The following is a 26,888-nucleotide window of genomic DNA, read 5'->3' on the forward strand; positions in this document are numbered from 1 at the left end:
CATCTGTTTTGAAACTAAAGCAACCTGCAAGGTGATGCTGTGCTGGAATGAAACTTCGTCCCTCTTTATTCTGCTTCAATTTTACTTGTAATTTTTTTTTTAAAACAATGTCTTTATTGAATTATCATTTTATTTTACAGCCATTAGCATTATTATGCAACACATTACACAATATGCAACCCACCACTCCACCACCCAAAAAAAACAAAAAACTTACTCCGTTCTCTCTCTCTTGTGTTTAAAACCAAAGTAAACATAAAGCATGAGAAAAAGTCATATTATTCGATGGAATGTATTGTCCATAGTCTCATGATGTGGGGCAGTAAAACGTTCAAGCATAAAAAGTCCTAATAGCCAGTGAATGTAAATGCTAAAACTGTAATGATTTATTTTTGAGAACTGATGTAAATATATAATTATCTATTTACACTAAAGCTGACGGAAAATGGCAAACACACTAGTAGAGAGAAAGGTGAAAAGAGAAACGAAAAAAATATGAAAGAAAGCAGAGGAAAGACAAAAGAGAAAAAAATGATAAATTCATTAATGAAAGACAAGACACTGATGAACTCCTTGAATGTCCTTAAGTGACCCAGCTGTAACCCTGACTTCAACCCAATCGAACATCTCTGGAGAGACCTAAAAATGGCAATCCACCGACAGTCCCCATCCAACCTGACAGAGCTTGAGAGGATCTGCAGAGAAGAGTGGCAGAAAATCCCCAAATCCCGGTGTGCAAAGCTTGTCGCATCATGCATAAGAAGACTTGAGGCTGTAATTCCTGTCAAAGGTGCTTCAACTAAGTACAGAGTAAAGGGTCTGAATACTTGTCAATGTCAATGTGATATTTCAGTTTTACCTTTTCAATAAATTTGCTAATAATCGTTTTGGTTTTGAGTAGATTAAGTGTAGATTGATGAGGGGAAAATGAAGTTAAACTATTTTAGCATGAGGCTGCAAGATAAAAAAAATTTGAAAAATATGAATACTGTCTGAATGCATTATACTGATCCGTCAAACAGACATCTCTTCGTATTCTTTCCTAACAGGTGCTTCCTCCAAGCCCATATCATTTCTTCAAACACTGCTATCCTAGTTATATTTGTTTTCCATGTTATCCAAATTCATCAGATATCACATGACATCCTGCAGCTTCATCCCAAGGCAGCGGGAAGACGTTTTGAAAGCTGGGCTGCCCTCAGTGACAGAATCCTTGTTTTATTCCCAGTAAGAGGGAAACTGCACTTAGTGCTGGATGACATGACACCAGGTAAGCTATTTCTCATCTCAAATTGTATCAGTTGAGAATATAACTTTATCTTTTGTCTTTTATTATTATTATTTGTTGCTGTTGTATTTATTATTATTAGATATAAAAGTATCCTATCATTGAAAGGCAACGAAGCAGGAAATAACCCAGTGTATGGGTAATATGTTAGCAATAATTAATTTCACTCACTAGGTTGGGTCAAATTCTGGGTTAAATGGTAAAAGTGTTCTGGCCCATAGTTACCAAAAGGTGGGGTTAACCCAGCAGTGTGTACTTTCATCCCTTCAATAAAATAAATAAATGACTCAGGGGCGGATCCGTCAGGGTGGCATAGAGTGGTAGCTGCCACTCCTAAAAAAATACCTTGCCACCCCAGCTGCCACCCCAGTTTTGGACAGTCTAAATCAAAAGTCTATAGCTAAAAAGTTGTTACAAGAGTGAAGCTCCGATGTCCGAGTGCAAGTGAATGCAGCATGAGATGAAAGCTCCCCATAGATGCTCGGTGCAACAGGTTGTATATAAAAAGGTAGCACCCGTATTTTTCTGAAGGAAAAGAACAACGTCATTACGTTTACGCTGGGTTATGCTGGCTGTCTTCCCCCGACCCCCCCGGAGTGAAATCTGATGATCTTTACATGGAGGCCTCCATTTTTTAGCCAGAAAACTAACAAACAATAGCAGACCCGCTAACACAGAGCCTTCGACTTTTCAGGACGATATTTATAACCTGGGATACTTTTATGAAGACACACTTTTGATTTTTGTGACCTGTGGACCCTTACGGACTAAAGGAATATAAATAATGAAGGAATGCAGAAGAGTTCTACACATCTAAATGGTAGGCAGTCACCAGGCTTCCTGGCACACAGTAGATATTGATAAATGTACTTATGGTTAGCGCAAAATGAACTGAATATTTGAATTCTAGAGGCTCTAACCGAGCTAACGAGAGGCAGTCTGTCTATATTGGCAAATCTCTTGTCTATACAGATAAATGTCTAAGCATTTTAAGCGTTTACTCTTGTCAGAGTTCAGAACCTGCTGAAGCGCCCTGGATGGGCCGGCGGGCCATGTGACATTAATAAACTAGAAAAAGTACTAGTGCAAGGCCAGCAGTCCATATACCGTGTTTGCTAGCTAGCAAATGTGGCTGAATGTTTGATAGTATTGATAAAAAGTTTATATACATGCTCAAATATGTTCACTTCAGGTGGGCAAGCTAATTAATATAGTCTATGTAGCTATGTGGGAGGTTGTGAGGACAGGAGGGAGATGTGGGATAGTCAGATAGTCAAAAACAGATTTTATCCCCATAAAATACGAAAGAGACACACAGCCATGGGATTTTTACTTAAGTATTTGTATTTGATAGCTTACTTATAGTATACAGCATAAATGAGTACACCCTCTCTTATACCTAACAATTTCAGTGCTTTCTCTTTACAAATAAGAGATATTTGGGGTTTCTATATGATGTAATCCTCTGGGAACTCTCCCACATCAGTTACCAATGATGTCAATGCTAAACAGGAAGATATAATTTTTGTTGTCAAAATGGTAAAATTTCATGTTGCAAAAATGAGTACACCCTCCTGAAAGTTACAAAATAAAACTTAATAGGATGTTTTTGGTGCTCGTTAAGGGCACCTGACTCACCAGGTGAGTCTGTTGAACCATCCCACTCAAACAGGTGTAATTGGTTGATGGTTTAAGTGGTACCTTACCCACTGAATTGCTTTCAGACTTAATGCTGACAACAATGGCACAATATAGGATTGGAATTTTCTGGAGATTTGAGAAACAAAATTATTTCATTGCACAGAAAAGGGCAAGAGTACAAGAGGATTAGCAGATCATTGTTAGTAAGTCAGGACACAGTAGCAAAAGTGATACAGAAATTCAAAAAGGATGGAAACGTCCTGGTCATCGTCATAAGGTTTCACCTCAGGATGAGCGAGTTTTGTTGAAAAAAGTGCAAGAGAATTGGCAAGCAAGTGCCTCAGACCTGGCAAAAGCTATGGAAAGCCAAACTGGAGTGACTGTTTCATCTCACACAGTAAGACACACCCTACACATAAGTGGAATGAATGGCTGTCGTGCACACAGAAAGCCACTGCTGAACCCAAAGCACAAGAAAGCCCGTTTAGCCTTTGCCAAGGCCCATAGTGACAAAGGTGGAGACTTTTGGGAATCTATACTCTGGTTTGATGAGACCAAAGCTTTTTGGATCTGATGGCATCCAAAATGGCATCGCAAGGGGGAGGAGTATGGTGAGAAGTGCATGGTTCCAGCAGTGAAGTATGGCAGTGGTAAAAGTCTTATATAGGGATGTATGAGTGCTGAAGGTGTAAGGGAGTTGTAGTATATTGATGGGATCATAAATTCACAGATGTACTGCAAAAATCCTGAAAGAGAAGATGCTACCCTCTCTCCACGCTCTGGGTCGACGGGCACTTTTTCAACATGACCATGACCCTAAACATTCTTCCAAGGCCACTGCTGCATTCTTAAGGAAGAACAAGGTGAAAGTGCTGCAGTGGCCAAGTATGTCGCCAGACCTCAACACTATTGAGCATCTGTGTGGAATTTTGAAGAGACAAGTGGAGCAGCACTGCCCCTCAAACATCGAGACTCTCAAGGAGATCATCCTCCAGGAGTGGAAGAGGACAGACAGGATAATCTGTTGTGAACTTGTACACTCAATGCCAAGAAGGGTCAGTGCAGTTCTTAAAAGTAAGGGAGGACATACTAAGCACTAAAATAATACAATGGTGTACTCATCTTTGCAACCCTAGATTTAAGCAAAGCTGCCTAATTTACTTATTTCTTAGATATTGATGACATTATAATGTATAATAATAATTGCATAACAATTCAAACGAGACTTGCTTGTTGTTTAGCATAATTATTGCAGAAAACTGCATAGATTTTGTGGCCCCTACTGGTCTAATAGAGCAAAGTACAGTATTTTGTGGTATTGCAAGTCAGCTTTTTTGTCTATTCATTGTTTTTCTCGTGCCACAGAATTATTTTTGCAGTAAAAATCTTAAAATATCTTCATTTGGGGGCTTTTCCAAACAAATACCAATATTTGATTATTTATGAATAAATCAGCATACATACTTCTACCACCTTTTAAAGTCTCCATGCCACCCTCTTGCTACCCCATGGATTTTTCTGTAGATCCGCCCCTGAAATTACTTTTTGTCTATAGGACCCACAGTTACTGAAATTGCTCTTTGTATATTGTGTTTACGGTATCTGACTGATGGAGTAAAATCACACGACTAGACCCCAGAGACCCCCTCCTCCCCTGCACATAGTGATCGGCATTGATACAGCAGCGCCGGTAGGGGCGGGGCAGCACTGCAGCAGTGCGCTTCTCGAGCTGTCTCCGGTAATGTTCCATAGGATACACACGCCCCTCTCCGCCCCTGCCGCGAGACAGGTGGTTGGACTGTATGCCTTCATCCTCGAGCGCTCCCCCTTAGAATAAGAAAAAAATATCCGTTGGCAGCGGGGAAGGGTCGGTTGGCGCGAGCGCGTCCCCGATGGACTTCCAGTGTGTGACCTCCGCGATCACCGGGCGGACAGTGGGAGAGGGGGGCAGCAACCGGAACGCACGAGGAGAGCCCCGCCGATCTACTAACAAATGTTTTCCAGCGAATTGCTCGAGCTGCTGTTCACGGGAGCGGGTCTACCGACAGAGGAATGAGATGCACGAGTAAAAAGTTGACACGATTTTGGTGGGAATTTTCATCCGAGAGGCGGCGGGATCATTTCTGACTATCCTCCGGTCTTGGAAGTTCCCCTGGGGGGGTGGTTTCATTATGGCTTCAGGCGCCGGTAAGGCTGCACAGCCCCCCGGGCCGGGCTCCACCGTTAACGGGACTGCGGCAGAGTTCCCGAACATCGAGCAGGAGCTGTACGACTACCAGATGCACAGCAAGATGTGCAAGAAGATCGCTCAGCTTACCAAGGTAAGACCTGCCGGTGACACCGAGAGGCGCGCCGCCGGACGCGCTGTCACTGAATCAGTCAGGCTGATTGGACGATCTGATGGCTGCCTCACTATCTGCCATATCGCACTGTAACATAATTGCACACTGAAAAAGGCGACCTGTAATTATCCTGTGATGACTGTATTTTACAGGTAGTACACCAACAGATGTCACAGCAAGAATGTTAATGCTTATAGAAACAGGCTATAAAATGGATCTATAGCGGATAAAGAAGAAATAACCTAAGAGAAGTATAGAGTAGGAATACGATATAGACAGCCCATACGGGCTTTAACAACATTAAAGATGGGCAGTATGTTACAAATCATCATTATCTCTTGGGATAAGGATTGGAAAACTTGGAGCTGGGTTTATTCGACTTCGTGACTGACAGTGATCAGACATCAGCTATCACTATGAGCTTTAGGTGTAGGCTGCAGATATTCAGCAATTTGACAGCCAAACCTATTGGGGCAGCAATTAACAATGATGTAATAATCAGTTGATTTGTGCATTATCTTCGCCATGCATCAATCACAGTTAAAAATGAAAAGAATTGCACATTTCATAGCAGAGATTGCACAAATGCCAAAGCCTCAAATTCTTATTCTTTGTTTGACCAACAGACAAAAAAAAATGCATCCAAAGGTATCAATTAACAGTGATATGACAAGGATTAAAGCAGAAAAAACCCCACAATGAAGAAGCTGCATCCAGCAAATGGTTGAATAGTTATTTGTAATTATAATGAATGCATTCATTGAGTAATCAATGATTTTGGTCATGATTATAATTATGTCTTTATTAGTTCCAACATATCCTGCTGTGTGTCTTCGTCCATGTGCATGCACACTTACCAGCGTGCAGGCAGGGATGCTCGGCAGCTGCAGCAGCAGTAGCTGTATCTGCTCTGCTTTTACATACTGTAAGAATTGCTATATGGGGACTCTCCCTCTCTGTGCTTCACAATAATGCTTACAGAGGCAGGGCATGACCCGTCGCTTGTTGAGCTATGACAATTACTGATGACTGTGCACTTTCCTTCTTCCCTTATGACTTCACCTCTGTGTAGCCTGTAAGTGTGTGTGTGTGTGCGTGTGTATGAGTGTCCAGGAACACGTGTGCAATGCAATACATGGTGCAGTATTATTTGTGTGTCTTGTTCAAACGGCTTCCTCTCATACATAGACACACAGGCACAGACAAACAAAGATGACACAGATGAGGGGTCAGCACTTGTGTCTGTGTTTGTTAGGGAAATTTGCCAGCCTAGTCCCTCTACCTCTCATGCCCCTTCGGCTCCCTCTATCCTAATATTCCTCCAAAGCCTGGACTTGTTTCTCTCTCTTGAAACTTTATGCAAGCCCTGCCAACCCGCTTTAGCTCTTCTAAGACCACAGTAAATAAACCCGAAACCCGTAGCTCTGGTGAAGTATAAGAATCATCAAATCCGATAGGTGGTGTAAGCGTTATCGCTGGGCTTTGGGACGCTGGGCATGTGACACATGGTTTATTTGAGTGTTTTGGGACGGGGTGTGGAGTGGAGAGGAAGCGAGAAATGGGTCAGCTGTAGTAACCTTATATATTTAATAACCCCTACCAACTCTCATGTGTGCATGGAGGCTGACACACACGCACGCACTCTCACACACACACACACACACACACACACACACACACACACACACACACACACACACACACACACACACACACACACACACAGTATTGCACTTGTACTTAACACACATCCTCACGTCTGTCTGTCCTGCACTCTTCCACTCCCCCATCCATACTTATGCTTGACTTACACAGCTCCCTTCCCCCTTCCTCTTCACCCCCCCTCGCTACCAGTGAGATTGGTCTGCTCTGGTTGAATGGGTGCTGCTAAAGATAAACCAGTAGCACATCGGAGTGTGTTTACATGGCGGAACAAGCCAATGGGAAGAAAGCGAGAGCTGACCATGTCAGGCCAGCTGTTGTGAATGTTCACATAAGCTTGTGCGCGAACAGACACAAACACCCCCACATGAATACAGAAGAGCAGTCTTTTTTGAATGACTCACAGAGATCAACAGCAGCATGTTAAAGTGTGTGTTTGTGTGTGTTGTATATACACCCACTCTTTTGATTGGCAGCTCTAATTCTGTCTATGTGATTTCCTGTACTTATCTAGCTTACACTGTCACAATGTTCCCTGCTTTGTAATCCACCACACCCGGTACCCTCTTTGATATATATGTGTGTGTGTGTGTGTGTGTGTGTGTGTGTGTGTGTGTGTGTGTGTGTGTGTGTGTGTGTGTGTGTGTGTGTGTGTGTGTGTGTGTGGGGGAGGGAGGGCTGGTGTAAGAGAAAGTGTGTGTGTGTGCATGCTTGCTTGTCTCTTTGCCTAACCTCTCCTCTGTTCACCAACCATTCAGTGTACATCTTACTCCTGTTTCAACAGCGTTGTCTCAGCTCTCCTTTACACTGTAGACAGAATATTAATTTCATGCTTTGCTGACTATGAAGTTATTGTCAATAAGCACGGGCACTGGCTTGTGAGGATACATGAATAACATTATCGACTGCTCGGATCAATATGAGGATCTTGAGGCAGGATTTACAGTAGCAAGAAGCTCTCGCCACTCTCTGACCAAGCTGCCATGCCAAGAGTCTTAAGAATTTACACCCAAAAAGCTGAATCAAAGTGAGGCACTACATTTAATCCTAACCTTATCACACTGAAATCTGGAATCTCACTAAAGTTTCATGAATCTCAACATGGATTTTAGGCTGTAGGCTGTTTAATGTCTTACATTTTTTCTTTCTTTCTTACTTTGTGGCAACAGCCTTGGGAAGGACCTTTCATCTTTCAAAATGTTCCAATGCAGAAAACCAAGTCCATTAAGAAAGGGATTTCAACCCCATCTATCCACTTTGGGACGAATTGGAACATGAACGAAACCTGCCCTTATCACCTAACATCAGTGCCTTACATCGCTAATGCTCTCAATGAAAAGTGTCCCAGAGGAGTGGAAGTGTTATAGCAGTAATATTAATGCCCATGGTTTTGGAATAAGATGATACAGCAATCATATATGCATGTAATGTTTAGGTATGCATACAATTTTAGCCATGTAGTGTATCGTGTGAGCCCTCAGGGGGTCCTGGCCTCCAGGTTTGAGGACTATGGGTGTAGATCTAAACATGTTTTCCTGCTATATTTCCCTTCTTTTCTCCTTGTTCTCACTTTCAAACTGGCCAAAGAGGACAGCCAAGTACAGAACAGCGCGCACTCACACACGCACACAAACACACACACACAGAGGCTGCCCTCGATTCAGAGTCACCTTCATTCCTCTGAGTCATGAGTCATAGTTTGGGAGCCAAAGTTCATGCACTATGACGTGATTGAATAGTCAGCGTGACATACAGTACAAGTGTTTGACTGACAGGAAAGAGAGAAGTGAGTTTGTTACCAGGATTTGGGAAGATGTCACATCCATCATTGATATTAGGTGTTGGATTATAGGAAATACATCGTAGATTGATGGTGACTGATAATATTGAGGCCATTCAAGTGTCTGTGTGTGTGCGAGAGAGGTTGTGACATATAAAAACACACTCACGCAGACACACACTCTCTCTGAGGGAATGTCCGGCAGTGCAGTGCCAGCTGTGTGCTGCAGACAGAGAGGCGTCTGGGTAAAATATGAGCCCATGTGTCCCCTGCTTACACCCATGCTCGTGCACACACAAACACACACACCTCTGCCAGTGGGTAAGTGAGACGTCAGGGTCAGTAGGAGTGGATGATGACACTGTAGACATGGCGTAGAGGGTAAAGTGAATAGTGGGGTGAAACAGACCATATTTCACGTTAGTCACAGTCTAAATGGGGAAGAGGGACAGAGACCCCACACATGTTGGCAGGCAGGAGAAACACAGCATAAAGCCGCGCTATATACTGGCTCTGATACACTAGATACACACACTTTGACAGTGTTGTTGTTTAACATTTGTAGCTGTGTTTGGAGATGATTGTGTTTCCACGTCAGTCAGTTTCAGTTCAACATTTGTTTCATAAAGCTGCCAGCTCAAAATATTGGCTCCAGAATGTCTATGTTTGTGGACTAGTATTGGTGTCAGTTTTCCTTCTGTTTGTGATGTAGCTCAGATGCATCAGTGAATCATCTGAATCCAAGAGGTTGTTAACTGTAACCAGGTCAGCTTTTTTTTCTTAAGAAGGACCTGAAGATAAGCTATTACCATACAATATCATACTGATTTTAATCCTGTCAGTCACATAAAAGGATAAGAAAAGTTAAACAGTGAATAAAATCCAAATAGAGTCCATGAGAAATAACTGTTTTATACTGAATATGTACTTAAAAATCAAATGAGGAGGTTTACATTATAGGCCAATTGTAATCTTTTCTTATCAAAGGGCGAACAATCTGTCAGTCTATTAGTCCGCTTAAACTCAAGAAAAATCAGCTGTTTTGGCTTTAATTTATTACTTTACAGACAGAAAATAATAGCAAAGACACAGATTGGCTTTATAAAAAAATGCATCAGTTATGCCCAGCTAAGGCACAGCAGGCTGAACCAAGAACACAACACTTAATGATGAACAAGAGTAATTAATGAACATCAGAACACCATGATCCTCAATTTCTGGGGCACATAGACTCCAGGAAGTACATCATTAGGAGATACTGCCTTAATTCAGTGTCAGTCAAGGGCAGTGGTGGTGATCAGTGAGATGCCAAACACATTTTTACAAAATTCACATCGTTAGGGCATGAATGTGAACAATTGTCCCGTTGTCTGTCGTTGACGCTCTCTAGGTGATTTACTCTCTGAACATGAAGAATGAGGAGCAGGAGGCGGCTCTGCAGGCCTTGAGCCAAGCCCATCACGAGGAGCTGCACCGCATCTTGATGGATACGTGTCATGAAGGGGAGGGGTCAGTGCTGAGGACACGCCTCCTTGAACTGCAGGTGTCTCTGGATGAGCAGCAGAGAGTTGGAGCCCAGGTGAGTGCGTGTGTGTGTGTGTGTGTGTGTGTGTGTGTGTGTGTGTGTGTGTGTGTGTGTGTGTGTGGAGGAGGGGTGTGCATTCTTACCCTCCTGATCATGAGATGAGCTGACCTCATTCAAGGGCATGCTGTATTGCTGTAATTTAATGTGTAAACTCCCAGCGGGAGCAGCAAATCAAACCCGGCCCTAATGTGACCTACAACAGTCAACCTAGTTTAGACTTTATCCAGTCCTCATGCACTTCATGCCTTATTTACATTCTGTGCACCACAATAAAACATCAACATGAGTCATAAATACCCACATGACTTTCTTATGAGCTCTTTGGGAAAAAAGATGCATCTTAACAACTAAAGAGATAAAAAATGTACACAGACCATAAACTTTTATTTTGAAATGTTTGGCCTTGCTCATCTGTCTGCCGTGTTTGTCATCAGAGAAATGTTTTCCTCTTTGGGTTGTCATTTTTTTGCTGCAGAATCAGAGCAGGTAGGTAAATGTGCATTGAGTTCATTATGAAAAAAACAACTGTAAACACCTACTAACAAATACATGAGTAGCCCTTTAACAACAGAAGTCTTTGGGCTCTGTTTTGCGCAGACAAGTATGGCCAAATTGCTTTTGTATTTTTGGTGAGAAAACACAATGGAAAATGGGCTAGACAAGATGAATACATTAAGAGTAGAAGGAATACATTAGAGTTAGAGTGGACTATTGTCACTGATGCAGTTCCAGTCAACATATAAGCACAGCGACATCCTCAGAAGTGTCCAGATATCCAAAGTAACAGACTTGTTAAATGTCGGAGGCTGTGACTTATGAATTATTTTCTAATAATTTCCAAGAAATTTCCTGTAAAGAACTTTATTGTAATTTGATATTGATTATAGGGAGACAGTGTTTAATTAATTAATTACAGTTCATTGCTAATTAAATTTTGGTCAGTGGTCAGTGTTGAGCATGGAGAATGAAGCTCACAACTATGACTGAGTAATGAATGAATGGGTTTAAATTGACCTTAGCTTTCATATTTTCCGTATAATAACCCAAAAACATAGTTATTTCAAGGAAACTCCATAGGAAGAGGTTATATATCATATTTCCAGGACACCTCACTTAATATTAAAATTTACTTATGAATCTTGTTAATTTAGTGACAAGCTGAATAAAGGTTTAGCATCTTTACAGATGAATTTGTGGTTTCGACAGTGCAGTACTGGTAATGATGTTTTGCCTCATACGGAGTATTGGTTGAATGTCACAACATTGCAGCTAATTGGCCTTTATGACCACAGTTTGGCCTTTTTTCAAATCTTCTACAGACACACTGTCCACACTTTTCACTCCAGTGGTCTGTGCAGCTGCTAAACCTGAGTGCAACATTTTAAAGATGCAATGGTACAGGGTAATTGCAATATGAATGTGCCCCCATGAAATATCCATGAACTATGGGATTATCATGCCAGCTTAGACCAAAGATTGTTTCTGGGAGAAATAACATAATTTATTTGAATCGATGCCTTGAGTAACTTACCCAGTAACAGGGATGTATACTCATAAACCACTCAGTTCATATGCAAGTGCAGGGTGGAACATGTCATCCTCTGTGCCTTCAGGTGCAGGCAGACTTCGAGTGCTTCCGCATCCAGGCAGAGGAGAGGGAGCGTGAAACCGAGGTGGAGCTGAGAAAAAGGTTTGAGGAGAGGCTCCAGGCAGCAGAGGAAGAGCTCCAGGAGGCCAGGGTCCAGATCAGCGCTGCCCAGGAGGAGAGCCTGAGGTTGAGCAAAGAACTGGAGAAGGCAGAGGAGCAGATCCAGGAGCTGGATGCCAAATGTGAGGAGCTGCAGACAGCTGTTGATGAGGATAAGAAAAGGAAAGAGGAGAGACAAAGAGAAGATGAGGACAAAAAGAAAGAAGAGGAGGAGAGACAAACAGAAGAGTGTCAGGACTTGGAAAGAGTAAAAGCACTCTTAGAGGAGGTGAAGGCACTGAAGGAGGTGAGGGATCGAATAGAGGAGAAGAACAGGCAAACGGTGAAAGAGGAACGGGAGCGATGGGAGCAAAAGATAAATGATCTAAACGAGGAGAAGGAGGACATGAGGAAGAAGATGGAGGCAGAATGGAGGGAGGAGCGGCAGAGGTGGGAGGAAAGGGAAGAGGAGGAGAAGAAAGGAATGCACAGCGCTTTGAGAGAAAGGGTGAAGAGGGCTGAAGCAGAGGTGGAAAGTCACCTGGAGAGGCTGGCTGAGAGCAAGAGGAACACGGTGAAACTGCAAGAGCGAATACAGGTATACACACACTCACCTATAATGTTTTCACTCATACTAAAACTAGGATCCAGTGCTGGGAAAGGCAACCTGGAGGGAAATTGAAATGTTTCTAGCTTCCCGTCTCTGATGCACCCAGCTAAGGATTGTGTTGATGGGAAAGGAGGGAGCGAGGTGGAGGCAGAGAAAGAGAGAGAGGCGAGAGGGGGGATCTTGCTTGTCTAACCACAGGCTGCCCTCTCTGAGTGCTATTCCCACTGCCAACTATCTGCTAATGAGTAGTTTGAGCAGGATAGATTCGCTGCACCACCACCATTACCACCTCACGCATGAGCATTAAGAAGCCCTACGAGAGCTGGCACAGAGCTGACATAAGCCCTCACAGCAGACCATTAAAGGCTCACAGCTGGGCGAGATAGCTTCCTGACTCACCACATTTCATCCCCCATTTTTTTGTTCTATTGCGCTCCCCGTCCCTGACTTGTGTTCTTTCTCTCCTTCCACCTTATCTGTGTCAAATTTGCTGTCGGCTTCTCTCTCTCCCTCATCTGTCTTTTCCTTTTTTCTTTTCTATTTCCCTTGTGGTTCTATGCCAACCCACAATACTTCCTCTGCGTCGCCCTCCTTACCTGCCCTCGCACCACACTCCCTCCAGGACCTGGAGGAGGAGCTGGAGCTGGATCGGAGGCGTGTGTCTGAGGCAGAGGGCGTGGCTAAACGGGCGGAGGAGGAGCTGGCGGTCGCCAAGGAGAGGCTTCTGCTGCAGGAAGATGAGCTGCAGAGCAGAGCAGGTAGTCGTCTGGTCTGCCTCTCACCGTCTGTGTCTGCCTGTCCACCTGTCGTCTCACCTGTCTGCTGGAGAAAGCTCACGTTGTTGAGATTCAGCTGAGCTCAGTGTATTTCCATTATTCATGCTGACTCAGCGTTAATCAAGTTTTTGCCTTGCGCCGATATAATATATACAGAAAATGCAACAAACACACATTATTCATCCTCCACAATGGCAAACAGTTTCATCAAAGTGTCATCATACCCAGTCAGCAAAAACAGCCTGAATTTTTTTTTATTGCATGAGAATGATTTTTGATTTTTGCCCTTCCTCAGTCGGTATTGGTCTGCAGTATTTCCCTTCTCCCTCTCTTCTGTTATGCATAATCAATCAATACTTGCTCATGCATGTCTGTGTGTGCGTATGTGTTTACTCGGGCGTTTGTTGGTGTTGATTTGGTGTTTGCCTTGTGTGTTCTATGTGTGTCAGAGGAGCTGCTGAACCGCGGAGGCTGTGAGGTGTGTGTGTGCACTGAGGTGGAGGAACTGAGGAGCCAGGTGAGCCGTCTGCAGAGCAGGAACAGAGAGCTGGAACTACAGAGTAGTGGCAGAAATAGTGACCATGCCCGGCAGATACGCCAGGTAACACACACGCAGACACACACATACTGAATAGAAAGTGCAGTTACATGTGCATACCTATTAGTACTAGTTTTATAGTTTATTTTCCAACACCCTGTCACTAAAAACTGAACATAATGAACTTGTAAATGTACAACTTAAGGCTGTGCTGTTATATTGAACAGTTGTACCTAATAAAGTGGCCACTGGTTGTATGTCCTATGTGTTTATAGCACGCTGAGGCCCTGTCCAGTTTGCGTTCGGAGATGGTGAGAGCCCAGACAGAGGAGCTGCGTCGCATCCAAAAGCATGCAGATGATGATAGGGACAAACTGCAAAAGGAGATAGACAAAGAAAGAGAAAACCTACAGAGGGAGAGGGAGCAAGAAAAGGATCATTTGGAAAAGGATAGAAACAGACTGCGCAGGGAGAGAGAGGAGGAGAAGGAAGGGCTGCACAAAGAAGTGGAAGAGATCAAAGAGCGCCTGCGAAGAGAAAAGGAGGAAGAGGTGGATCGACAGCGCAAAGAACTGGAAGTCGAGAGGGTTCGTGTTCGTTCCCAGTTGGACAAGAACATTGAGCAGGTCGAGGCGGAGAGAGCCAACGTGCAGCAGAAGCTGGAGGAGGAGAAGAAGAGGTTGGTGGAGAAGGCCGAGGAGGACAGGAAGCGGTTGAAGGAGCAGGTTCGGAAGGCAATAGAGGAGGTGATGAGGAGACACGCAGCCGAACTACACAGCGTCCAAGAAGCTTTGAGCTCAGAGAAGAAGACCAACCAAGAGGTCAGCATCTGTCAGGGGGGCGGGGTTTAATTTAACTGGTAACCACCTCTACAAATAGTAACTTTGAGGCACAGATCAGAAAAGCACATCTACCAGAAGTACATCTATAGCACTCATTGTGTTCATATGCACACAGGAACCAGATTAGAAATCAGGTCATGTACAGCAATAACCTGACTAATCTTAAACCTGCATTTCTATATTTTTGTAGATCCTGTATGTTTAACAACTATGATCCTAAACCAAGACTGTGATACATTATGTAGTATATTAGTATTAATGATTTGACACCTCAACCTGAAGAGAATTTTGCTCCTTTTTTCTTTCTTTGGACTCTCTTTGAATTGACAGTGCAGCGAGAGCACAGGCTCTGTAGCAAAAGAGGACAGTTTTGCCGTAGTGTGCACTTGTATCAGAATTTTAAAAATAGCCTGCTGTTCAGCTGTGGCAGCCAGCTCATACAGGCTTAATTATTTTAGTTTCACTTTCAGTCAGACTTTGGATGTAATTATTTTGGAGACAGAGATGAACCGCCATGAGTCCTGTCACACAGCTGCGGCAGTAACACTTTCCCTGTTCTGAATTTGTGTGATGCACATATACAATATGTTTGACACCTTGTTTAGCATACACAAAAATCAGGATTGTCCAGCAGGTTTTTCTTAATTTATGAACCTGATAAAAGAAACTGTTATTCTTGAATTTGAAGAAATCAGGCTAGGGCAGAAGGGGAACAGTAACCAGGTTACTGTGCCTCCTCTAAACATTTTCAGCTTGTGACCCCATAAGAACAAAGCAATGTCTATATGTGTCACTTGTCAGCAGCTGCATATGTTTAAGGGTTATGACCATGCCAACCAAAGAGTTGTTTAATTTAAGTTTTAAAGGCCTAAACAGATGAAAATTATAGTGACACGAAAAGAAATGTATTAAAAAAACATGGAGCATAAATGTTTTTGTCTGATCTACTGTTCTGTTACTCATCTTGTGACCCCTTGGAGGGGATTGCTCACCCCCAGGCTGGGAACCGCTGGTCCACAAGAGCAAGATTAATGAAAATCTTTTTCTCTCGGTATACATCTAGAAATATAAAGAGATTTTATCACATAATTGCCTGCCCTTTTAGCCCTCTTATAATGTGCACTTCATCATGACTAATTATTCATTAGGCTTAGTAATAAGGAAATGATAGTATGGTGGCGTTAAAGTGATGAAAAGAAGATAAATTGTTAATGTAATAATGATTTTGATGAGGAATATTCTTGGAAGGTGTGTGCACGTTTGGAAGAGGAGAGGAGAACCGGTGAGGAGCTACGCAGTGGGCTGGAGAAGGAAAGAGAGGAGCTGAGAACAAAACTCAAAGATGCTACTAATGAGGTCAGAGGTCAAAATATGCTTTTATTAGCTAAAATAATATCAGATGAAGCTATTATCAGTTATAACACTTGTAATATGTGAAGTGTTTCTGCGTTCTCAGATCTGTCGGCTGGAATCAGCCATCCAACAGCAAGAGAAGAAAGACAAGGTGACGCCCGAAGCTGCACCCTCGTGTGGACCGCACAGCTCTCGTCTGGAAGAAGAGCTTCATCAGACCCGGAGTCGACTTTCTCGGATTCAGGAGGACGCAGATAAGCAGTGGGACAGGCAGCAGAGAGAGATAGCCTCCCTGAGAGCTGACAAACACCGGCTGGAGGAGAAAGTCCTGGAACAGAGCCGACTGAGCACGGAGAGGAGCCTTCTAGAGCAGAGCCAGCGGCACACCGAGGACCGGATCAGGTAGCGGAATAAACACGGACCTGCCAGAACCGCTTAGGCTTACATTACAAAGCCTTGACTCTGCTTGTGATCTCCCCCAGCCCTCCTCCTAAATGATCACTAGAGAAGATCAAAGTTGAGAAGCGAATCGTTCAAATTGCGGCTCACAGCAACCTACAGCATGTTTTCCTCGCTTCAATTCGATTCAGTTTAATTTTAATGAGCTTTATTGTAATGTGTGGTGTGATGTGTGTTGTCCAGAGCAAGACAAGAAATTAACTGCAGCAATAAGATTAAAACAACATCAATTTACCAGTAAAAATTAAATCCATATCACAACTCAAGTAAACATTTGCCTTAATGGCAAAGAGGATTTAGTCTGTCCTGCCTCATATAGTCATATATACATATGAACATACACATATTTTTTTTATTGCAGCCGATTACTTTTTGTGTTTTAAATTACTTTTTGATTAATTTTTGAATGGTCAACGATAATGCATCTTTCAAACAATACTTACTTTCCAGTTCTGGGGTGTTTTCCATACAAAGGCACATATTTATGAAAACTGTTAGAAGTCCAGCGAATGATATACAGGTTTCTTACAGTCAGAGACCTATTAATCCTTTAATATGACAAAGCAAACCAGGTTTATCACTTATGTGGAAATTAAGTTATTAAGTAAAGAGGGAAATAATCAGGTTAGTGCCGTCCACAGGTTGTCTACTAGATGTAAAACTTCATAAAAAATAATCGGTGGAAGCAAAAGAAAACAAGACACCATAAAAATGACTGCACTTCTCAAGTACAGCCAAACAGTACTGTGTGGCAAGAAGAAATAAATAGCAATTCTGCATGTAGGTTAACTCTTCCTCCCGTCTCGTTCTGATTCATGCCTTCAGGGCAGAGTGTGAGGATCGTCTCAGAGCAGAGTTCAGGATAGAGATGAATGCTGCAGTTGCAGAGAGTGAACAGAGATGGCAGAACCGGGAGCAGGAGCTGGAGACCCAGATGTCTGAGCTGCAGAGTCAACTGACCGAGGTAAATCTCCTTTATAAACTGAATTATAAAAAGTTATCAATTAGCCTTGGTCTCAGCACTTACAGCCTTGTTGGTCTTCTCTTTAGGAATGTAATTATATCTTGATAATCAGACTGATTTGCCATTTTGATTTCACTTTATTAAAATAGCTGAAAAAATACTTGTATAGCGCCAAAGTAAGGTCAAAACCTTACAACATTATAGAGAGAAACCCAGGCTGTCATTAGAGAGGAAAAACTTCCTTTCAACAGGAAGAAACCTCCAACAGAACGGGACTGAGGATAGGTGGCCTTGAGCCACGACCGCTCGTGCCAGCTGCTTTCATTTCTTAGTAGCCGACTACAGCTAATGGTTGTTTTAATCATTGATTGATCGGAAGATTGTTTTCTTGAGTAATCATTTTTTTCTTTATAACGTCTGAAAATAGTCAAATGATACCCATTAGAAATACCCATTAGAGGCCAAGATGATCTTCTCATAACCTTTGGTTTTGTCCAATCAACACTCCAGTACAAAGACATTTCGTTTACCATCAGATATGACCACATTACAACCACAAACACTCACATTTATGAAGCTTGAACAAGCAAATATTTGGCATTTTTCCCGAGAATGATTAAAACAATTAACGGACTATCAAAAATTGTTGCCAAATAGTTGTCAAAACAACACGTTGAGGATCAGATATGGTTCTCTGTATTAGGCTGCCTTGTGGCTGTGCCACATTCATTTGGGTTATAAGGTTATGTCTGACTTGTCAAAACTGATGGTAAAACCGATTTTACACATCAATATCAGTTTACTAGTCATGATACTTATTGGTACTATACTATACTATAATATACTATACTATACTGGCAATGCTTGTCAGCCTGTGAAAACTTATATGATGTCTGATAAAATAAGCCTGATCATATCACTTGAATGTCATGGCTTTTTAACAGAAAGAAATCAGTCTCTTCTGTGTCCCCCAACGTTATGGAAATACAACATTAAATCGCTGAAGTGCTCTTTTAATTAGTTCCATAAGCCTGTTTTGAGTCCACAAATGAAGTCTTTGTTTTATTTATTTATTTTAAGAAATGTGTTGAAACCAGCTGTTGGCGTGGTTATATTCTAAAACAAAAGCGACATCTCACACTTAATTCAATGCCTGCAGCAAATTCATCATCTTGAAATTACTCTGACGTCACACAGAGCCTTCAAATCCTTCGCTCACGATTTTTCGCTAATGCAGGTGGAGAAAAAGAAGGCAGGCCAGGGAGATGATTGCCACGGCAACCCCGAAATTGACAAGCTGCGGAAGGAGGTCCAAGACACCAAGGAGATAAACAAAAAGCTGAGGGAGCTGCTGCAGGTACACAAGATTGCACACACATTTTCAAAAATCATGTGTACTCCCCTTCCTAGGTTTTCTCTGTGATTAATAATTTAGCAGCTTTGATGATAGTGCTGGAGAGCTCAGAGAGGAGAGGCAACAAATTGTTATTCTGTGAGTGTGTGTGCATTTATCTATAAAACATACACACACCATACAGTATATGTGTGTGTCTTGTAAAAATCTTAGTGGAAAGACAGTCTTTTTGTGAGCCGAAAGAATGCAGCTTTTGTAAATGTGTGTTAATGTGTTGGAGGAGCCCCAAACCCAGTCTTTAGCTGATGAGAGGCACAGTCACGCCATGGCTCTGCAGACGTTAGAGAGACAGGCGAAAGAAGATCTGCTGTCTGAGAGGAACAGACTACAGACAATGAACCACCTGGAGCTAGGTAATACACAAACACACACATGAACACATGCACACAGTAACACACTGTGTATAAACACATGCACAGCTGCATGTACAAATGAGCAACTGCACACACACACAGTGATGTACACATGGAGATTTTAAATTCGACAGTGAACTTGCTATTGCCATGGATACACTTCACCATGGCAACAGCAGAAGGGTACCTGTAACAGTGGGCCACATTGATTTTGTTTTCTGTGTGTGTGTGTGTGTGTGTGTGTGTGTGTGTGTGTGTGATCAGATAAGCAGCGCGCAGAGTTAACCCAACAGCACACAGAGTGGAGCAGACAGATGACCCAGAGACACATGCAGCAGATAGAAGACCTACAGGCCCAGCTACAGGCACACACACAGATGATGGCTCTGCAACAGGTGACACACACACAAACACACAGACACACATTGTGACGACCGCAGTGTTGAATATAAATCCCACAGGGAGGAGAGTGCACATAGAGACTCACATGTTCTCTTTCTCTTCTCTGTTAAGACCTGTCTCCCACTTAGGTTACCTGTATCTCACACACAACTGAACATATTCAAATATGTGTGCACACACGAACAAATCACAGCCACTTGGTAACTGATATCATTATCCACCACATAAATAAAATTCTCCACGCCTCTGGGATTACGCCAACACAGTACGTTTGCATCTGCAGCAACATGAGTCAGTACAAAAACTGACAATGTATATTCACTATATGCTTGCTTGTGTGTGTGTGTGTGTGTGTGTGTGTGTGTGTGTGTGTGTGTGTGTGTGTGTGTGTGTGTGTGTGTGTGTGTGTGTGTGTGTGTGTGTGTGTGTGTGTGTGTGTGTGTGTGTGTGTGTGTGTGTGCGCGCAACGCAGGATTTGAAGCAGCAGAACCAGTACCAGGTGTTTGAGCGACAGCTGGATGAGAGTCGCTGTGCCGTGCTGGAGCTGCAGAGAGAGAATGCAGCTCTCAAGAAGCAATTAAAGGAAAAGTAAGGGAAGAAGTGCATAAATATGAAAAAGATTTTAACTTTAATGATATCCTTTAAGACTGCAACTAATGATTACATTATCGATTTAATGTGATGATATTTTTTTCACCATTACAATGTCAGAAAAACAGTGAGAAAAATTGTGAAATGCCAATCAGAGTTTCCCGGACCCTTCGGGGATGTATTCAGATTGATTGTTTCATCCAATCAGCGGCTCAAGCTGTACCCTTATATAAGAGAAAGAAAAGCCTAAAATCCTCACATTTCATGCTGGAAATGGCGCATGTGATTCATTGATTATAAAGTAGATTGTTGTCGGTTGATTTACTAATTGATTAATTGTCCGCTCATCAGTGCAGCTGTAATATACGTGGAAAGGACAAAAGCTAATGACAAACTACCAATTTGTAGACATAACCTAAAGTTGTTTGTCATTTTTGGAATTTTTGAAACTATGTCACTCTCATGTTTGTATGAAGCTACAGCCATCAGTCTGTTAGCTTATCTTAGCTTAGCATAAAGACTGGAAACAGGGGGGAAACAGCTAGCCTGGCTCAGTTCACAGGCCCAGTAAAAAAATATACTGTAGTATTTTTTGAGCTTTAGAGGTGCTGGTAGGTATATTTTTTAACGTCGAACAAAGCCATAGCTTAATGTTTAGCGTCCAGTCATGAGAGTGGGATCTTCTAGTCAACTATCAGCAAGACAGTAAATGTAGAACTATTATTTTAAGACAGCTAGGGAAAAGAAGACAGCACACACTTTAAACTATAGCAATGGCTAATAAGCTATATTTGATGTAATTTCAGCATTTTTGTATCGTCCCTGCTTATTATATTTAGGACAGAACAAACTGTTTGTTTTTTATTGAGATATTTTGAAAAGGTTGCGCAGATGTAGGTTAAAGTAGAAAAAGTAGAGTAAAAAAATGCACATGCGACAATATAATTTAAATGTTTTAGCTTAATTATTTACTGGTCTATATGTAAATTAGACCCATTAGAGTAGACATACATGGAAATGACCTAGTAATGAGCTGGATAAATTAGCAGAGGTATTTCTGTCAGTAATGACTCAGCCATTTACCGACCAAACAGCCTTTACTGTTTCCTGTTTATAGTAATAGTTTTTATAGGCCATACAGGCCACTAATATTATTTCCATTCTTCTCCTTTAAATCCTTTTGTTTCTATATCTACCATCCCCAGATCAATACAGAAGAATCCTGAAACTGAAGAGAAAGAAGAGGAAAGTGCAGAACTGAGGAAGAAGAGAGACGCCCAACTCGAAGAAGAAGCACAACGTCTGAAAGAGGAAGTGGAGAAACTGAGGGTGGAGATGGAGAAACTGGAGGAGTCACAGAAACACTGGGAGGAGAAGAAAGAGGAGGACGTAAAAGAAGAGGAGGAGGACGAGGAGAAGAAGAAGGAGCGGGAGGAGGAGAAGATGAGAGAGGAGGTGGAGGAGATCAGGAGGGAGCACAAGAAGGAGATGCAGAGTTTGGTGTCTGAATACAGCAGCGCCCAGACGCACCTGCAGGCGCGAATAGTGGCCTTGGAGAACGAGTGAGTAGAGAGCAGACGCATCGGAAATGTAGCACACGCAGAGTTTAAACTGAATCTACACGGGTTGAGACGTGTTACAACTCTGAGTGAACACAAGTGCAGGTATGTGAGAAAGTATGTGTGTTTGTGTATATGATTTAACTGCAGGCTGCGTGAGCGGGAGGAACGGTGCAGGAGGAGGGAGCCTCGCTGTGATGACCTGCAGTTGGGGAGACTCCAGGAGAGACTGACTGAGAGAGACCAGCTCATTAAACGATTAGTGGTGAGAACACACTACACTACACACTCTGCAGACTCCCACAGGACTGCTCTGCTGATCACTCCAGAAGACGCTCATTTAACTGATACATCTGGTGATATTCAGTATTTTCTCTTATTGTCAACAAATCCAGTGAAAAGACCAAAACTAATAATGAATTGATTCGACTGACAGGTGTTGTCTGTGTACTCAAAGCCTGATGTAGCTTAATCCTCTGTGCCACAGAGCTCCCAAACTATTGAAAACACATCAGTGAGTCACACAGACGCATGTGTTACTATATTATGGCGAACATGGGCACTGTAGTTCATTTCAAGAACTTACATACTTGCGTGTCTCAGTTTTCATGATTTAGTTTCCAGATCTACTGTGTCTCTGGTAACACTCCTTTATAATGTTTGAAGAAATAAATATTCTGTTCTATGTTCGTTTGCTGAATGACTCAGAACAGGTCCTCTCGAGCCAAACAAGTCATGATATCTGAGCTTGATAAAACATCCTCCACTCAGGGTCCACTTACTGGCTTGTTGTGCAGCTTTCGACCATATCAAGACCATTCATTTGCTCAGTTGTAGAACTGAATGTATCAGTTGATTAATCAATTAGTTGATCTACAGAAACGTCATCAGCAACTATTTTGATAATCAATCAATCAATCAATCGCTTCAGTCATTTTTTTGTGAATAAATGCCAAACATTTTCTGGCCCCAGATTCTGACACGAGAAACTTTTCATTGTTTTCTTTCATTGTGAACCGAATGTGTTTGGGTTTTTGACTTGAACAGAACAAGACAATTGTTGTTGTGTTTTCTGTCTATATCTCAACGGTTGCTATCCAGTAAAGACAACATGCCAAAAAAATAATCTTAAAAAAAAAATTGGCGCTAGTTGAAAACTGTGTCATACGGTCAAAAGCTCCAGAAATAGTGAGTGAATAAATCTTAGTTTGAGATATTTTGAATTTCAACAGCAGTAAGCTAACATGGGGCAAGCTCGTAGTAATTCTTGGAGTCAGTTAACAGTGCAGTAACCAAGAGTTCAAACTGTCTGTGAAGGCAAATTTATAAAATGTCATTCCTTTAACCACTCAAACCCAATCACATTAAAACTGTGTCTTCAATAATCATCTGCAGTCATGCATGCGTAGGCGAAAATTGCATTTTTTAAAGTGTCCTCTGCCAGAGTGCTGTGTCTACCATCTGTGTGGCGTGAGGCAGCTTAGCAAACAAGTACAGCCTCCAGATACAACTCTAATACAACAACAACAACAACACCACCAACTGTGAATAAGGCCAATGAAAGTCCTTCCTCTTCCTCCTTCCCTCTAGGAAGAGAGGCATCAGCTGCAGCTCCACCCTCCCGTTGCTGGGGACAGCAGCACCCTCAGGCTCCGTGACAGCAAGTCCCGCCCCGGGAGCGTCACGCCAACCATGAGGGTGAGTTTGTCTGTTCAGCTCATGCACATTATGTATTCATCAAAACGAGCCTCCTTCCAGCCAGAAGGGCTCACTGGGCTGAAGCCAACTTCTGTCTCTGTAGCACGAGGCAGTAAAATGTTCCAGTTCACCCACTGGACAGATCACCAGTGTGTCGTAATGCTGTGTGCCCTCTGTGTCCATCACACTGCTTTTAACTACATTACATTTGGCTAACACAGATACAGACTTTGCAGATCATCCATATTTACAAAGTCAATATCTTTTTTTAACTTCCAAATCAAAACTCAACTTTTTATCTAATTCAGACAGCACATTGAACAAATCTGCTTTTCTTCTTCCAGATTGACGTATTGTCCAGTTTCAACAGCACGATCTCAGCTGAGAATATAGATAAATAACTGATATCTGATCTATATACATATTATATCTATAATTCTGAGCATCATATACATTTTTGTGGATGTTATTTTGTCATTGTACATAGTATTGGTTTAGTAACAAAATTTTGAGAACTGTAAGACCAACATAAAATCACCTGTGTGTCACTGTGTGCTCCTGACAGAGGAAGCGTGTGGAGTCTCCTCCCCGTGTCACCAGCATCCCCAGCGCCGGTACTTATGACAGGAGCATCTTCCTCCCCCACTCCTCCTCATCGTCTTCCTCCTCCTCTTCCGTCCATCAGCACTCCTCCTCAACCCTCCCCCACCAGTCCACCTCCCACCCTCAGACCTCCGCCCACTACTCCACCTCCTCTCTTCCACACAAGCACACTTCCCTCTCCCTCAGCCAGCAATCCTCCCCCTCCCTCTCTCGCTCCACCAGATCCCGGACCTCCTGCATCCCTCCAACCCCAGCACCCACCGCCCCGCTCCCCGTCTGCCCGTCACCGCAGACTGGTATCCGATATGTGTCCCCCTCCTGCCAGGAGCCCCATGCACACCTGCAGGCCCAATCAATCAGGTATGGACATTTTAATGTCTTGGTAGTAATGTTACACATCTGAAAAGAAGGAAAAGCTGCACAGTCATAACTCTGATGCATTTATTTCAACTTACTAAGACTGGCATTTCAGCAAACTGCCTTCTACAGAATAAGATACAGCAGTTATGATTGTATTTTCTTGTCTATATATGTTTATGTATATTTTGTATTAGATTTGTGGTTTTTGCCTTGTAATTTTTGATATTATAAATATTTTTTTTCCATAGTAACTGAATAGATGTTTAGAATTAATTTCACTTTTTTAATTTGATCTTTAACAAGGTTTCTGTAAGAGTTCATCAAATTAAATTTAAGGCTTTTTAAGATATTTTAATAGAAGATAACATGCCATTTAATACCTGTTTCATGTGAGTATGTAATGATATGATATAAAACCAGTAGGGACAATATGGCCTAGAATTTATAATATCATATTTTTTCAGTACTTCCCTGCATTATATAACATTAATCCCCAAAGATATAACTAATTAAATTAATTTTTATCTCAGATAAGCTGCATAAAATGGACGGACGGATTAACCAATTTAGAATAATTCATTCTTTTAAGTAATTTTATGTTTTTGCTAAAACCAACACGATGAGCCTCCTTGTAGCAGCGGTAGTGACAATGTTTGCTGCAGGTCTGATGGTGCTGACTGAAACTTCACACAACATGATTTAACAGCCTCCTGCAGCACAATCCCCTGTCGCACCAATCTCTCTCGTAGTTTATAGATGTAAAATGTCTCCTGACATCCCGCAATCAGCTGCAAGAAAAGTTACAACCGGTGTTACCGTCTGCAGCAGCAAAGAAAAATATATTGGAGACATTCGTAAATTAAGTTTAGGACTCCGTTTCTCATTCACTTCTAATGAAGCCCTTATGACACACATATCCAACTATAACTAGCTAACTAGCTAACATGTTATTCTTCTTTTACAGATTTAATGTGAATATATTTTAATTGTCTCCACTAGGAGTTATTATCTGTGTCCCCCACTTTTATATTCTCTTTGATATGTTTGTGCTGATTTCCTTGTCATAGCTATCGATACATATTTTACCCAGTTGTTGGTTTGTATTTGCTTAGACTTGAGAATAGAGTTATGAGTGTGCAGCTTTCCCATTTTCATTTGTGTTTAATGCTTGCACCTCACTCGGTGTGTTTCTCCTTTTTTTTTTTCAAAATAAGAAAAATGTTCTGAAACTTAATACTCAAGTGTATGTGTGTGTCTCTTGTGTTTTGTAGGGGCCCGTATCTGGAGCCGAGGGGGACAGAGGGGCTGAGGCAGGAGTGGTTCACCAAATACTTCTCCTTCTGAGCACAAACACAGACATGAACACACACACAGCAGCTGCAAGTACATCTTCTCGTATACAGTTCATTGCTTCTTATACACATCCGTTTGCTTCCACACAGACACACACACACAAAATAATTATAACAGACAGACACGCACACACCCAAACAGACATAACAACATTAACAAACATATGGGCTCATCACCAGCAAGGCCATCTCAAATGTCACCTCAAAGCTCAACCAAAAAGTGCTTCTCAAACACATGCCTGACCTCTTCTCAGAACATAGGCCTGCCGGATCTTGTTTGTATAGTTGGGAATGTCTCCATATGTGTTTTTTTTAAAGCAGTCTTCCTTTTTTTAATGCAACTTTTGCTCTAATCTCATCACATGGTTATTCCAGGCAAATGTACATTTCCTAAAATCTACAACCAAGTGTGTCTTTGAGTATGGAAGCATTCGACATATTCAATCAAGATCCTTGTCAAGACGGACACACACGACTCACCATACCAAAATGAAGCTTGTTTCAATGCAAAAATGTATAATAATCTTAATGAACAAATTGAATAAAATATTTTGTTTTTGTATGTGCCTCTTCTTTGTATGTGGGTTTAACTAAGAGCAGAAAGAAACACAACCCTAAAGATCACAAGCAAATTATATCATTGAAATGAATGTGGTAAAAAGTGTATGTGGCCCCTGAGCTCAAAATGTTACCTACAGTATATTAGAGGTGGGTCATATGCATAAAATCCTCTGTCACAGTAAATTAAGATTTATATCGCATAGCAACATCTCTTGAAAACTGATTTAGAAACAGTGTATTGATAAACAAGGTTTCTGAGGTGTTCAACAAATAAGATTTCAGAGTTTTTAAGACCTTTTAAATTCTGCATGGGGCCCGACTCCCTGGGCAAGAGTGTCTGTATGAAATGACCTAATATTTCTTGTTTGAAAGTCAGAGCTCAGTTAATAGACTACAAAGACAGGCAAAACTTTCTAAAAGAAACACAAAACCACCACCACCCTTTCACCCTTTGATAAAAAAAAAAAG

At 42.0% G+C, this 26,888-nt stretch overlaps 1 protein-coding gene across 3 annotated transcripts; it reads left to right on the plus strand.

Moving 5' to 3' along the window:
• The first annotated feature begins 2,677 nt into the window (after positions 1-2,677).
• On the plus strand, positions 2,678-26,421 carry fam184b (family with sequence similarity 184 member B). Of its 3 annotated transcripts, none has more exons than XM_056372793.1 (18): positions 2,678-5,250; positions 10,104-10,292; positions 11,912-12,583; positions 13,218-13,353; positions 13,821-13,972; positions 14,185-14,730; positions 16,000-16,107; positions 16,208-16,506; positions 17,389-17,527; positions 18,765-18,884; positions 19,162-19,294; positions 19,559-19,689; positions 20,169-20,284; positions 21,493-21,849; positions 21,985-22,111; positions 23,437-23,544; positions 24,110-24,507; positions 25,779-26,421. In XM_056372793.1, exons 1-18 carry the CDS (start codon positions 5,101-5,103, stop codon positions 25,849-25,851), a joined length of 3,954 nt encoding a protein of 1,317 aa, XP_056228768.1. In that variant the 5' UTR covers positions 2,678-5,100; the 3' UTR covers positions 25,852-26,421. The 3 variants fall into 3 exon arrangements, with proteins under 3 accessions (XP_056228768.1, XP_056228769.1, XP_056228770.1); XM_056372794.1 differs by having other exon boundaries at positions 19,165-19,294; XM_056372795.1 differs by having other exon boundaries at positions 2,679-5,250; positions 21,997-22,111.
• Positions 26,422-26,888: the final 467 nt, after the last annotated feature.

Source organism: Seriola aureovittata, chromosome 3 (assembly GCF_021018895.1).
Source record: "Seriola aureovittata isolate HTS-2021-v1 ecotype China chromosome 3, ASM2101889v1, whole genome shotgun sequence".
Taxonomy (NCBI): Eukaryota; Metazoa; Chordata; class Actinopteri; order Carangiformes; family Carangidae; genus Seriola; species Seriola aureovittata.